At 50.9% G+C, this 13,721-nt stretch overlaps 1 protein-coding gene across 2 annotated transcripts; it reads left to right on the top strand.

Annotated features, from left to right (window-relative positions):
• The first annotated feature begins 462 nt into the window (after positions 1 to 462).
• PHB1 (prohibitin 1) lies at positions 463 to 11,986 on the top strand. Of its 2 annotated transcripts, none has more exons than XM_007176411.3 (7): positions 463 to 540; positions 1,754 to 1,868; positions 3,579 to 3,740; positions 6,812 to 6,954; positions 7,097 to 7,213; positions 9,403 to 9,498; positions 10,845 to 11,986. In XM_007176411.3, exons 2-7 carry the CDS (start codon positions 1,781 to 1,783, stop codon positions 11,055 to 11,057), a joined length of 819 nt encoding a protein of 272 aa, XP_007176473.2. In that variant the 5' UTR covers positions 463 to 540; positions 1,754 to 1,780; the 3' UTR covers positions 11,058 to 11,986. The 2 variants fall into 2 exon arrangements, with proteins under 2 accessions (XP_007176473.2, XP_007176474.2); XM_007176412.2 differs by lacking the exon at positions 463 to 540 and adding an exon at positions 596 to 617.
• The last annotated feature ends 1,735 nt before the right edge of the window (positions 11,987 to 13,721 follow it).

Here is a 13,721-nt window from a genome sequence, read left to right as displayed (position 1 = left end):
AACTCAGGTCGCTTCTAGATAGGTCTTTGGAAAGAAGCCAGCCCTTCAATCTCTCAGCCCACCAGTTACTTCACCACGACTTTCTGCAGCGTGCTCACCCGCCCTCTTTCATCAGCTCTAAACTTGCCCTTGCCCTTCTCTGCCACCAGCCAGCACGCCCAGCCTCTCTTTCCGAGGGCCTTAGTGCCCACCTTCTAGCAGGGTCCAGATCTGTTCAGGACAGGCACGTGCATTTATCCCTCAAGAAACTACAGCACCCAAAAGGCTTTGCGGCAACCTCTGGGCCTTTAGTACCACCAAAGAGAAAGGTTTTTCAGCGCGGGCCAGCCGCTGCATGGCTTTTTGGAAATTGTAGTTCATCTGCGAAGAGCCCGGGAACTAGGGTAAGGCTGCGAGCCACCCTTCCCAGAATGCATAGCGCTCATCCCCACCAATCGAAGGCACGGATCTTGGAAGGAAGGCGGGGAAGAGGAGGAGCTGCCCAGCGCACGCGCAGTATGTTTGTCTGGGGAATTCATGTGGAGGTCAGAGTGGGAGCAGGTGAGAATGGAGGGGATCGGGTGCGGCCCGCGTCCTGGCGTCTCCGCAGTTCCCCTCTGCACTCCCATTAGCCCCAGGTTTGGGCGGGCGGGGTCCATGCGTGGGTCCGCCTCGTGTCGGAGGGGAAAGGGGGTCAGCACGGGAGGAGCCAGGGGTTGCGTAGAGTGAGGTAGGTGTGTATGGGGGCAGAGTGAGGAATAATCTAGAAGCTCTTAGGAATGGAAAAGCTGAGGGGTCGGGACTGGGCATCCTGGTCTCAGGAAAGATTTAAGTGCACGGGGAGAGATGAAGGTAGAGACGTTGAGGTCTGGGGAGGAGGGAGGGAGGCTGAAGTGGACGACGGCGATGGGGCGGAGCAAGACAAAGTTAAGTGCTGGAGTAGATTCTAGTGAGGTCAGCCGTGCTCCCGCCCACCCCGCCTCAGCCCCCCTACCCCATCCCGTTCCAGGGCTCTCCCTCGGGGTGCAGCTGTTTAGGGCCTTTCTGGCCCGATTGGTTCTCGTGATATGTTGGCCCCAGAACGTCGTGTAGCACCTGCTTCTATAATAACAGGTCGTTCTTAATACCTGATGTTGAGAAGCCGCGTGGTGAGGAGTTAAGATGAGCCGTCTAGAATTAGACCTCTAGGTTCTAATCCTGGTTGCCCCCCTCATAGCTGCGTGATCTTAGGCTCCTGGTGTAACTTAACCCCTCTGTGTGCCTCAGTTTCCTCATCTGTAGTTATCTACTTCATACGGGTTGGTGTGAGGATTAAATATGGAAATGGCTTAGAAGACTGCCTAGTATAAAGGTCAGCTATTATTGTTATTTTGTTTTTGGAATCACATTCTTTGCTGAACCAGAATTGCACAGAACCAGCCATGCAGCCTCTCTCCTGGGGCCTGACTGTCCAGGAAATGGGAGGGTGTTTGGTGTGGTGCTAAGTCCTCTATGGGTATCAAGCCCATGCCTCCTTCCCATTTTGAACCAAGTACCCCAGACCCCTTTTCTTAAGTAGTAGAGAAAGAAGAAAGAAGCGCAGAGGAATTGAGTACACACTTACACAAGCTGCAGAGTGTTATTTATGAAATGTCTTTCAGTCGATAATTTAGAGCTCTCAAGAGTGGGGAAAGAAATAGCCAACTTGACAGGTACATGTGATGCCTCAGAGAGGGCTTTACGCTGAGGATTTGGGGATTGAATTGTTTTGTTTGTTTTGTTTTTACCCCTTTAGGTGTGAGCAGGCCCAGCAGAAGGAGACATGGCTGCCAAAGTGTTTGAGTCCATTGGCAAGTTTGGCCTGGCCTTAGCCGTTGCAGGAGGCGTGGTGAACTCTGCCTTGTATAATGGTGAGGCACTGAGGGGTGGTGGGTCACTGCCCTTTGCCAGAGGATGTCTATTGGTCTTCATAGCCTGTGTGACACTCCTGTTGGCAGCCGCTGTCCGTGAATGTGTTTGTGACCAAGAGGGCTCACCTACTGCCATCCTGCACCATATGGTTTCATTGTTCTCAGGGCCTCTGTCCTTGTAGCCGTAGGTTCTCTCAGAGCCTTTATTCACCAAGAGCCTCCCAGCCCAGTTGGACGTTTCCACCTGCTCTTGTGAATTTAAAGTGATGCTGCAGCAGAGTGCCAGGATTTCGCTGGCCAGCTGAAATGGAGAGCTCGTTTGTTCTCTTCTGCCTGTGTGTGGAATAACTCAGCAAGGGCTTTAGCCCTTTGGTGACCTTGTCCTGAGCAGGAGCTTTTGCTCTGCTGTGGTTGAGTCTTTCCAGAGAAAATATCTTTGAGATGCACTGCCCAGCTTTTAACAGTGTGCTGGATGTTTAAGCTGGCTTTTCCACTTTTCTGTGTGACCTTAGGCAATTCACTTTCCCCTCCCCAGGCCTCAGCTTTCTCATTGGTCAAGCCACAGGATTGAACTGGTTTATGTCTGAGACCCCCTCCACCTCTGATATTCTCCAACTTTCACTGTTGGAAAGTAGCAGTAGATTGACCCACCTCATGTGTGACCCTGACAAGAGGAGGATTACTTTCAGAGTGAAGGTGTTTGGGCCAACTGTAATGTGCAGAAAGGCAGAGACAGAAAGCGGCTGGTCAGAAAAGCCTGCTCTTGGGCTTCCCTGGTGGCACAGTGGTTAAGAATCCGCCTGCCAATGGAGGAGACACAGGTTCGATCCCTGGCCCAGGAAGATCCCACATGCCGCGGAGCAGCTAAGCCCATGTGCCACAACTACTGAGCCTGTGCTCTAGAGCCCGTGAGCCACAGTTACGGAGCCCATGTGCCACAACTACTGAAGCCCACGCGCCTAGAGCCTGTGCTCCACAACAAGAAAAGCCACCGCAGTGAGAAGCCCGCGCACCACAACGAAGAGTAGCCCCCGCTCACCGCAACTAGAGAAAGCCCGCGCGCGGCAAAGATGCAACGCAGCCAAAAATAAAATGAATAAAAATAAAATAAATAAATTTATTTAAAAAAAAAAAAAAGAAAGAAGAGCCTGCTCTCCTTCTAGGCACAGCTTTATACTCTGATCTTTTTGGCCACCCTGCATAGCTAAACAGTAGTCACCATTACTAATTTCTTTCTGAATCAGCAAGACAGCTCTATAACCCCTTCAAACCTTAGAGAAACCAAGCTATCGGAAAGAAAAAGTGGGGCCTTCCAAATTTTAGGATTGCCATAGGGAGGATGCTGCTTCCGGAAACACTGGGTTAAATTGGAACCAGGATGGACTGTGGTAACAGTGAAGACCTTGGTGAGTTTTAGAAGTTTTGGGAGGTGGTTAATCAGAAAATCAGCAGCCAGTTGTTTCAAGGAGAAAGGCTGCTGAGGAATAGAGCCTATTACCGAAGTCCTTGGCAGGACATGTGGGATGGGAAATGACTGCTTAGTTTTGTAGCTGTTTAGAGGCCTCTAGAGACCAGAAGTGTAGGAAGAAAGAGCAGGAGAGGGGAGACTTAATAAATGAATGGAAAGCACCAGGGATCTTTCAAAACCATGATCCTTTTGGTTAAAGGGTGAGGGGATTTTTCTGACCCATCATTATCCTTCATTCCTAGTGGATGCTGGGCACAGAGCTGTCATCTTTGACCGGTTCCGTGGAGTGCAGGACATTGTCGTAGGAGAAGGGACTCACTTCCTCATCCCTTGGGTACAGAAACCAATTATCTTTGACTGCCGCTCTCGACCACGTAACGTGCCAGTAATCACTGGTAGCAAAGGTGAGTCTTGTCTGTGGGTCAGGTAAAGTAGAGAGTGGAAGGGCTGCTGTGGGATCCCGAACGTGTTGAACTTCTCGTAATATGAATTCCTGGGATATTTTCCGTGAAGAGTTTTATGTGGCTACAGAGAAAGAAATATACAGGCATACCTCAGAGATGTTGTGAGTTCAGTTCCAGACCACCACAACAAAGCACATATTGTGATAAAGCGAGTCACACGAATATTTTGGTTTCCCAGTGCATATAGAAGTTTACTGTAGCCCGTTATGGGTGCAATAGCTTTATCTCTAAAGAAACAATATATATACAATACCTTAATTAAAAAATACTTTATGGCTAAAAAATGCTAACCATCATCAGATCACCATAACAAATATAATAATATTGGGAAAGTTTGAAATATTGCAAGAATTACCAAAATGTGACAGAGACATGAAGTGAGCAGGTGCTGTTAGAAAAACGGTGCCAATAGACTTGTTTGACACAGGGTTGCCCCAAACCTTCAATTTGTAAAAAATGCAGTGTCTGTGAAGCTCAGGAAAATGAGGTATGCCTATATACTTAAAATACACACACGGTTGTACAAATTTAGAGAAATGAACAAAGATATATTTCAAGAGTTACATAACAATCCAATTTTAAAGAAATCTAAATGTGCCTTTGCTCCCTCGGTTGACCCTTCCCATCAGTTCTTGTTCCCCAGGGTGACTGTAAACCGATCTCCAGCCGTTCTGTTTGCCTTCACAGCTGACTTACCCTTTGCCTTGCTTTCCAAGGCCTCTGTTTCCAGCAGTGCTGCCCTCACATTGTTATCTCACAGGCCAAGGCCCACATCCCTGAGAGCAATCTGGTCTGACACGCCACTGGCTTCCCAGTTGGAGCCTAAAATGAATTGCTCTCATGGTTCTCCCCTCATCGTACACATAGAGGTGCACAGGCAGTAAATGGAGTGGCAGATGCTGCCTTGGCCGTGACGTTTCGGTGCAGCAGGAGGAGAGGGTTGGTGGATGTTGCTGTCCCAGCAGATGTTTGCTTTCTGTGATAGTGCCAGGCTTTGTGCTGGGTCAGAGGGTGGGGCAGCTCAAAGCTGACTAAAGCGGGAGCCTTTAGGAGCTCGATCTAGCTAAGGAGATAGCCATGTGGACAGGCATTAGAGTGGGGCGTGGTGACTACAGCGTGGAGGGGAAGCAGAGAAGAGAGCTCCTGTGAGGGATGTGCGTCTGCACTGGCGCTTTAGAATGAGAAGTGCGTCGGGCAGAGGAGGGGAAAGGGTACATTGGTGTTGACTAATCTGTCCTGTCGCTCCTGGCCAGGGAGAGGAGGAGCCTCCTGTAAAGGGTCTGGCCTGCCTACTACATCAGAGGAAATCAGCGGTGGGGTGGTGTTAATCAAGAAACATCATATTTTAACTTAAAGGCCTAGTTCTGAACTTTCCACCTTTTTGGGATTTCTTTCTCTACTGTTTTGCAGTTGTTCTAAGGATACATTATACACCTATCTTCAAAACTTGATAGGAACTTGCAGAGATCAGGGACGGACGTATAACCATTTCCCACTCTGGTGCCTGGTTCAGAACTCATCTCATGGGCGTTTGGTCCATATTGTTGATGACTGCACGCAGGCTGTGACAGTGCCTTAGCTCCAAGCAGGACTGCATTGTCAGGGGAAGTTGTACTTCCCTCTCTGGGTCCTTTGACGGCCAAGTAATGAGAAGCGGCCTCTAGATGAGTCTGATAACCCCTTACATCTGTTGCGCATTTGACAGAGTGCTTTTATATCTGTTTCCTCCTTCGGTTTCTCCTAACATGCCTGGGAGGCAGATGAAATCATCCCCGTTCTTTTTTTTTTTTTAATAAATTTATTTTTTATTTACTTTTGGCTGTGTTGGGTCCCCGCCGCTGTGTGCAGGCTCTCTCCAGCTGCGGCGAGCAGGGACCACCCCCCATCGCGGCACACGGGCCCCTCCCTGCGGCGGCCCCTCCCGTCGCGGAGCACGGGGTAGGCGCACGGGCTTCAGCAGTCGTGGCACGCAGGCCCAGCAGCTGTGGCCCCGTGGGCTCCAGAGCACAGGTCCAGCAGCCGTGGCACACGGGCCCAGCCGCTCCACGGCATGTGGGATCCTCCTGGACCAGGGACGGAACCCATGCCCCCTGCACTGGCAGGCGGACCCCCAACCACTGTGCCACCAGGGAAGTCCCCATCCCCATTCTTATATGTGAGGAAATAAGCTGAGATAGGCTAAGGCTTAGTGAGCCCGCGTAATTAGTAAACAGCAGAGTTGAGGCTGCAGCCAGGACTTAGACTGCTAGTCTGCTGGACCCACGGTCACTTCTCTGAGGCACTCTCCTACCTTGGGCCACATTCACTGGGCCTTGCAGAGGCCTTACGCTAGAATTCTTGGCATTGGCCTATCTGTTTTCTTAAAATATTCAGTGTTCCAGGCATTTCCATGGCACCTATTAGACATACAATCTGAATTTGCTTATATCAGAGGGCATTCAGGACACACTGAAAAGCTGTCATCCCCAGAATCCTTTGAGAAGTTTTTTTTTCTTTTTTTTTTTTTTTAATTAAACCTTTCTTACGACATTTCTTAATTTTTATTTATTTATTTATTTTTGCTGTGTTGGGTCTTCGTTTCTGTGGGAGGGCTTTCTCCAGTTGCGGCAAGCGGGGGCCACTCTTCATTGCGGTGCGCGGGCCCCTCACTATCACAGCCTCGTTGCGGAGCACAGGCTCCAGATGCGCAGGCTCAGTAATTGTGGCTCACGGGCCCAGTTGCTCTGTGGCATGTGGGATCTTCCCAGACCAGGGCTCAAACCCGTGTCCCCTGCACTGGCAGGCAGATTCTCAACCGCTGCGCCACCAGGGAAGCCCCCTTTGAGAAGTTTTTAACGCTGATGCTGTGCTGGGTTCTCTACCAAGGAGACCACGCACAGGTGCTCCTCACCCTCTGGGATCTGATAAGCAGCAACTTTACTTATAAATTTTAGCAGATTTGGGGTAGGAGAGGTCATAGAAGGCCACCTTGGCTTTCATTTTTAACTCCAGCACTTCTCCCCTACCCTAAGATTTACAGAATGTCAACATCACCTTGCGCATCCTCTTCCGGCCGGTTGCTAGCCAGCTTCCCCGCATCTTCACCAGCATCGGAGAGGACTACGACGAGCGCGTGCTGCCGTCCATCACCACAGAGATCCTCAAGTCCGTGGTGGTGAGTGAACAGGGCCTCAGCCTCGAGCCTCGAGCCCAGCCCCCAAGGGGTCGCTAGGTGGCAGGAAGAGCTTGACGGTGACTGGTTGGGGCTCTGCTTCCTCATTATCCTGACCGGCTCCTCTGCCCTCCCTTGGAACCAGGCTCGCTTTGATGCTGGAGAACTGATCACCCAGAGAGAGCTGGTCTCCAGACAGGTGAGCGATGACCTCACGGAGCGAGCAGCAACCTTTGGGCTCATCCTGGACGACGTATCCTTGGTAAGGGTCTTGGGGTGCCTGCAGGGGAGGGTATCTAGGTAGACACTGTGAGGTCCTACCTTCCACCTTCCTCAATGAAGGCTTGAAAACATGGAACCTTCTTGGTGGCATGTGGCAGTCTCCTTGGGTTTGTTTTCAGAAGAAGGTTGTTTTACCTCCCCTGTGCCACAGACATTCTTCTTTTAATTTTTGGCCCTAACCACTAGGTTTTTCACCTTCCCCAAACTGAATGTTCCCCCGAGCTCCCCAGGAAGTGATGTTGTGTTAACCCTGTTTGACACAAGCAGAAATTGCCCGGTAGAGACTAGAGAACAGCTTGGATAGTCTTCTCCCTAGCACATACCTCCCAGCCTGACCCCAGGGAATTTCCTAACACCTAGGGTCTAAAGCGCAGTGAAGTGAGCTCTGGGGCCTCCCCATGAAAGGTGATAGAGTGTCAGTGAATGGTTCTGTTTCCCAAAGCCTGGTATGGGAGGCAGGGGGCATCTCTGAGGCATAAGCTATCCTCTTGAGACTGTGTGGTCTGTGTATTTATATGACACTGAATGCCGCAATGCAGACAGAAAGCAATACAGGCAGGATAGCATTTCAGATCGAGGAGGGTGAGGGGAAGGGGTCGTGTTTCTGATTCTCTGGGAAAAATCATTTGGAGTGATTTGTTCGGGTAGTGAGGTAGAGTGTTTCCCGTTCCGTTCTCCTGTGTGTCGCTGGGGAAAGGCACAGCTTCCCCCTCAGCATCTGTGCAGCTGTTTAAACAGTAACACTCTACATACCCTGCGCTCACCCCAGGGCACTGCTCCACTTGTAGCAACTGCCTTCCAGCCGTGGAAGGGCTCGTGGGCTCCCTCTACTGGCAAGACGCCAGGCTGCAGCCATTTGGCTCCTTGGACCAGAGTGGTTCCTCAGGCTCTCCCACTTAGTGTTAAACTAAACACTGTGGCCGTGAGAACACACTAGGTAAAAACCTAAGGAGAAGCTTGGCATTTTGCTAGACTTTAACCACATACTCCATTCTGGGGAAATGCAGGTTGACCACAAGAAACCATATCTAAGAGGTGTGAGAAGAAAATTAGGTTTCATGGGGAATTTGCTGCCCTCAGCTGCCCCTTTTAGAAAGAAATTTTATTCCTTAATTACGCATTTCATTTTCATTGCTCAGGATTGTATTTTCTTTCCCAAACTTTGAACAAGAGTCCAGAAATGGAGCAGGCGAGGTAGAACAGCTGCAGTTTAACAGTTAGGAGTGTTACAAATTCTGGAAGACATTGGACTGGGATTTACTCTTCAGGAGAAGTTTTGAGCTGCTTATTTTCTTTCTTTAAAGCAGAGGTTGGGAGGGTAGTGGAGGAAATGAAACAAGTAGAATTTGATAGCAAAACCAATGCTATTATCCCCTTTATTCTTCCCTTTTAATAAAAAGTATAGATAGATAAACTAGACTAGGCATTAGTAGTGCTGAGATCTGTTCCCATTGTTTGCACTGTCATTACGGATAGTCACTTCAGTGAAGTCTCGGTCACTCATGTTGTCAGGGAAGACCTATGCATAATCAGAATTTTAAATCTTCACCCGAAACAATATCTTTACCTGCCTTCTCTTTCTTTTAAACCCTTTATCAGAAGCACTCACACATAGGGAATACCATGATTTGCAAAAGCATGATTTGGAAATCGTCTCTCTCGTCCTCTTCCTGTTTTGTGGTGGAGATGCTGTGAGAAAGCAGTGGACTGGTTAAGTCATAAGCAGAGAGCATCACACTCTTGAATCCCTGAGAACCAGCTGCATCCCTCACTCTCAGGGGCTCAGTTTTCCATCTGGCTTCTCTGGGGGCTTCAAGCAGGCCATCAAAGGACCTTGGAAGAGCACTAGTCAGTGGTGGGGGTCCTGGAACCCACAGGTCTCCTCCCCTAGGGAGGTGGTCAATCGAGTAGATACCTTCTGGTGCCCGTGGGCGGTTTTCTACCTGAGGGTGCCAGAATGAGGTACAGGAGCACTTTGGGCAGCCGAGGATTCTGGGGTGTGAACTCAGTTTGGGCACAGATGTGGAGGTGGAAGGGCGTTCTGGCCTCACATTGTCTCCAGCTGCTAGAGCCATTCATGGCCTCTTCCTCCAGCAGCCGTGGGGGCCCTGCAGCAGCGCTGTCTAAGCCATTACTCTGCCTCATCTCGTGCTCGCTCTCTCCCCTTAGACGCATCTGACCTTCGGGAAGGAGTTCACAGAAGCGGTGGAAGCCAAACAGGTGGCTCAGCAGGAAGCAGAGAGGGCCAGATTTGTGGTGGAAAAGGTGAGCACTCAAGCAGATGGCAGGAGCCTCTCTCCCCTTTCCCCTGTGCTCAGCCTCCCTGTTTGCTGGGTGGCCTGGAAATTCATCATCTGTCATCTCTTCCGGGATCATCGGAAGGGGATTGAAGGGACTGTACTCCTGCAATTGGTTCCAGAGTCTTCGGGGTCTAGTCAGGGATATGTGAAGTTATGTTCTTAAATCACTGAAGGGTAATTTTTTTCCCACGTCCCTAAGATCATAAACACTCTCCCACAAATAAAAGTTTCTTCTGGAATATTTTCAGCTTCACTGAGAAGTCATTTTTAACTGTGGTTACACAGTGAAGGCTGACAGCAAAAGGGATCAAACGTGGCACCAGGTGCACTATCATCACTGGATTTTTTTCAAGCACTAAATCCATCCAGATGTGTCAGAGTGTGCTGGGACGCAGTATAGTTGCATAGGGCCTGGTCTTTGGGTCTTTGCAAAGGTGTATTTATTTCATGTATTCCCTTCTCCCCACCACTAATTCTCTTGGATTTTTATTCCCAATCCAAGACACCTTAGTCCTTAGAGTCAGGCAAAAGAGAGGTATATGGGTAGACATTTCACTTTAGAGAATATAAACTCCATGTGGATGGAGACTTATTTTTCTTTTTCCACTTTTTTCTGCCTCTCTCCAGCACCTAGAACATGTCCAAAACCATGCCTGGGATAGATACTAGGTACCAATAAACATTCGTTGAGTGGACAGTCCCAGAACCTCGGTTGGACAGCTGTGTGTTAATCTCAGAGAGGCTTCACACTGTGTTCTCCTCCCGTACATCTGAAGGTCACGCATTGCAGATAGACGTCATCTTTTTGATGAGGGTAGGGAAAGCCAGGAGGTCTCGTTCTGGGTGTCTCAGTTCCTGGTCGGGAACCAGTTTAGCCCAAGAGCAACTTCAGAGAGCGTCCCGTGCCTGCGGCTCCTACCTAGCTGCACTGGTTTTGATGAAAGTCACTTTGACTTGGGGCTGGAGGGAAAGATGAGGATTAATTCCATCTTTCTTTCTCTCCTGCTTTCCTTGGCCTGGGGTCCTCCTGCCTCGGAGTATGTGGCTGGACTGGGTTGCTATTAATATTATTGAGGACTTTTAAATAAGACAGCTATTTATATAGCCAGCAGAAATGTGTCCCTACAGTGGCATGACGGGAGAGAGGAGGATTGGGTGGACAGTGCTTGTTGGCCCTGGCTGGAGGGGGAGGTAAAGTCCCACAGTTCCTTCGGGACCCGGTGAGGGTGCCTAACGTGGTCCTTTTGAGGCTGTAGCCGCCATCCAGCACCCCAAGGTGTGCTCTTGGTCTCTCTGCTTCCACCCCCGTAGGCTGAGCAGCAGAAGAAGGCAGCCATCATCTCTGCGGAGGGCGACTCCAAGGCAGCGGAGCTGATCGCCAACTCGCTCGCCACTGCAGGCGACGGCCTGATCGAGCTGCGCAAGCTGGAGGCAGCGGAGGACATCGCGTACCAGCTGTCGCGCTCCCGGAACATCACCTACCTGCCCACTGGGCAGTCGGTGCTCCTCCAGCTGCCCCAGTGAGACCCGCACCTCCTGGGGCCATCTGGACCACAGCCCCCATGATGCTCACCACCACCTTCCTTCTCCTGCCCCAGAAATCACTGTGAAACTTCATGATTGGCTTAAAGTGAAGGAAATAAAAGTAAAATCACTTCAGATCTCTAATTACTCGATCAGGTGAAGCTCTTTCACTCTTCTCATTTCCATCCCCTTTTTTAATCCACCTCCCTACCCAGAGTTGCCAAGTGCCTACACAGACCAGCTTGGCTCCCGTCTTTGGGGCCTGCTGGCACTCCAGCCTAGGCACTGGCAGTTGGCAGAAGACAGGCAGGGCCATGTGTGTGATGAGCTCGGAGTCAGTGGGCAGCCTGAGTAAACTGGTAGCCTCCAACCTATCTTTTATTCATGATCTGAGGAAGGCGGCGTGCGCAGCTGAACAACAACGACACAGGCCTCGGTTTTTTCCAGTGCTTCCTTCACCTACCCAGCCGAAGAGCGGTGCTGGGGAGGGTCAGAGAGGAAGCGATCTGTCTCTTACCATAGGCCAGTTCTCTTTAACTGTGGGGTCAGCGGAAGCACGGATTGAAGAATCTGCCCCTGTGAAGGTGGGTGGGCTGATGTGCTGCCCTACCCCCACCCCAGGGTCCTAAAACTGGAATGGACTTGGGTAATGAGAGAGCAGGCCTGGACCAAGATGTGAGTCCTCTGGCCTTCCTCTCCACCTCCCACCTTGGTGTCTCAAATACCCGGCGGATTTCCAGCTTGAAGGATTGCATCCGGCCGAGGCTACATGGGCCTGCCAAAGACGTGTGCATCCTGCGTTCCTGGCTTCCCTTGTTCGGAGACTGCCCTTTCTAGAGGGCTCTGTGCCTGTGCCTTGAAGGAAACAACCACGGGAAGAGAACAAATGTGTGTAAACTGCTATCAATAAATGACACCCAGACCTTCCAGCTCAGTCTTAGCGGGTTTTTTGTGTGTGTGTGTGGGAACCGTGGGATCAGAACAGAGCATTCTAGCAGTTTTTGTGTGCCCGTTTGTATCACCAGCTAGGACAGAATCTCCAGCAGGGCAGAAAATGCTTTGGTTTCAGAAAACACTTTGTGCCGTGTTCCAGATCCATCCCAGCCTGAAATGAATCAGTGGTGTCAAGTGAGGTTTGTTGTTACGTGGGTTCTTAGGAAGTGAGGGGTGGTGGAGGTTCGTTAACTTCCCCCATGGCTTTTGGGGCCAACTGGAAAGTTGTAGGCCCACACCCTAAATGAGGGGTTGACAAAATACATGTGTGCCAAGCCCTTGGTGCACTCTGGTTAGACTTTTACATACATGAGATGGCTTCGGGTGCCCTGCCTGTTGTGGGCTTGTATTGCTTATTCTGCTTTGCTTCGATGAAGAAAGGCCTTGGCCTTTGAAGTGGGGGCAGGTTTATGCACTTTGAATGGTGGGGAAGGAAAGCGGACCTACAATTGAGAAATGGGCTGTGCCAGTCACCCATCTCAATCCTTTTAGGAATAAAATGGAAATAACGTGCAGTGAGCACTCACACTGACTGCTTTAACCTCTGCTCTCAGTTTAGTCCCCAGCTCACCACCTGGCCAAGGAGAGTGGTCTCTTAAGAGGACTCTGCAGGCTGGTCTCTGACCTGGATTCTGCATTTCCTCTCCCAGAGTGATAGGGCCGGCTGTCAGCTGGGAAAGGGGGCGGATGCACAGATTTAGAGTGGGCTGGGGACTGAGTTCTCCCAGCGCCACACCGTGCTCCCCTCCCAGGCCCTCTCGCCAGTGATCTCGTCCTTCCCCACCCCTGTGAGCACACAGACAGGTGTGCGACGGGCTCCTGACCCTCGGCTGAACCTCCCACCAAAGCTTCGTTCTGTTTGATGCTGGGCGAGCCTCATCTAGCCCATCTCACCACCTCCCTGGCATCAGTTATCTCAGGTTAGCTCTTCCCACTTGTGTTTTGTGCTGTAAGAGTAGTGAGACCTGCGAGCGGTGAGGTGCCTGGACTCACAAAACGCGTGAAAGACTGGAGCGGGAAGAACATGACTGCTAAATAGGTTCCAGACCGGCTTCCACTCCGCGGCCTTCCTCCCTTCCTGCTGTTTATTGCTCGGGACACCCTTGGGGGGCGGGGCAGGAGGCTCCTCTCTTCCCCAGGCCCTTTTTAAAAGAGCAGTTTGTTTCTTGCATATGGCAGGAGATTGGGTTTCCCACGCAGGTGTGTGAGGGGAGCCGTCCCCAGCTTCTGGGTTCCTTCTGCCTCCAGGTCAGCCCCCCAGCGTCAGGCCGGCCAGTTCCTGCTGGTTTTGCCTGTAGCCTCCCTGCCACAGACAGTGCCAGTGGCAGACCAGGGGCCTCATTCTGCCTTGACTTCCGCCAAGTAATTCTTTTCACAAATGTTCAAGGGCTGTTAACTGGCTGCTTAGCCCCAGAGTTCCCCGATGGCCTCTGGGTTTCTCCAGGAACTGCCACAATGGGCTTTTATCAGCTCAGGATTCTCTGGGCCCTGGATCAAAAGCCGTGTCCTGTCCTGGCCAGGGAGGGGGCCAAGCAGGGAGTGTCTCTCCTTTGGTCAGGCTGAATAGTTCCCTTGTTCAGGCTCCGAGGGTCGCTGACTAGGAAGGCAATGGGCCCTGGATGGAGGGCAGGGGCGGGGTGGGACCCTCGAAGGCCTGCCATGTTTCCTTAC

The sequence above is a fragment of the Balaenoptera acutorostrata genome, chromosome 20, assembly GCF_949987535.1.
Source record: "Balaenoptera acutorostrata chromosome 20, mBalAcu1.1, whole genome shotgun sequence".
Lineage (NCBI taxonomy): Eukaryota > Metazoa > Chordata > Mammalia > Artiodactyla > Balaenopteridae > Balaenoptera > Balaenoptera acutorostrata.
The sequence above is the reverse complement of the archived record's forward strand: the minus strand, read 5'-3'. Positions and strand labels throughout refer to the sequence as shown.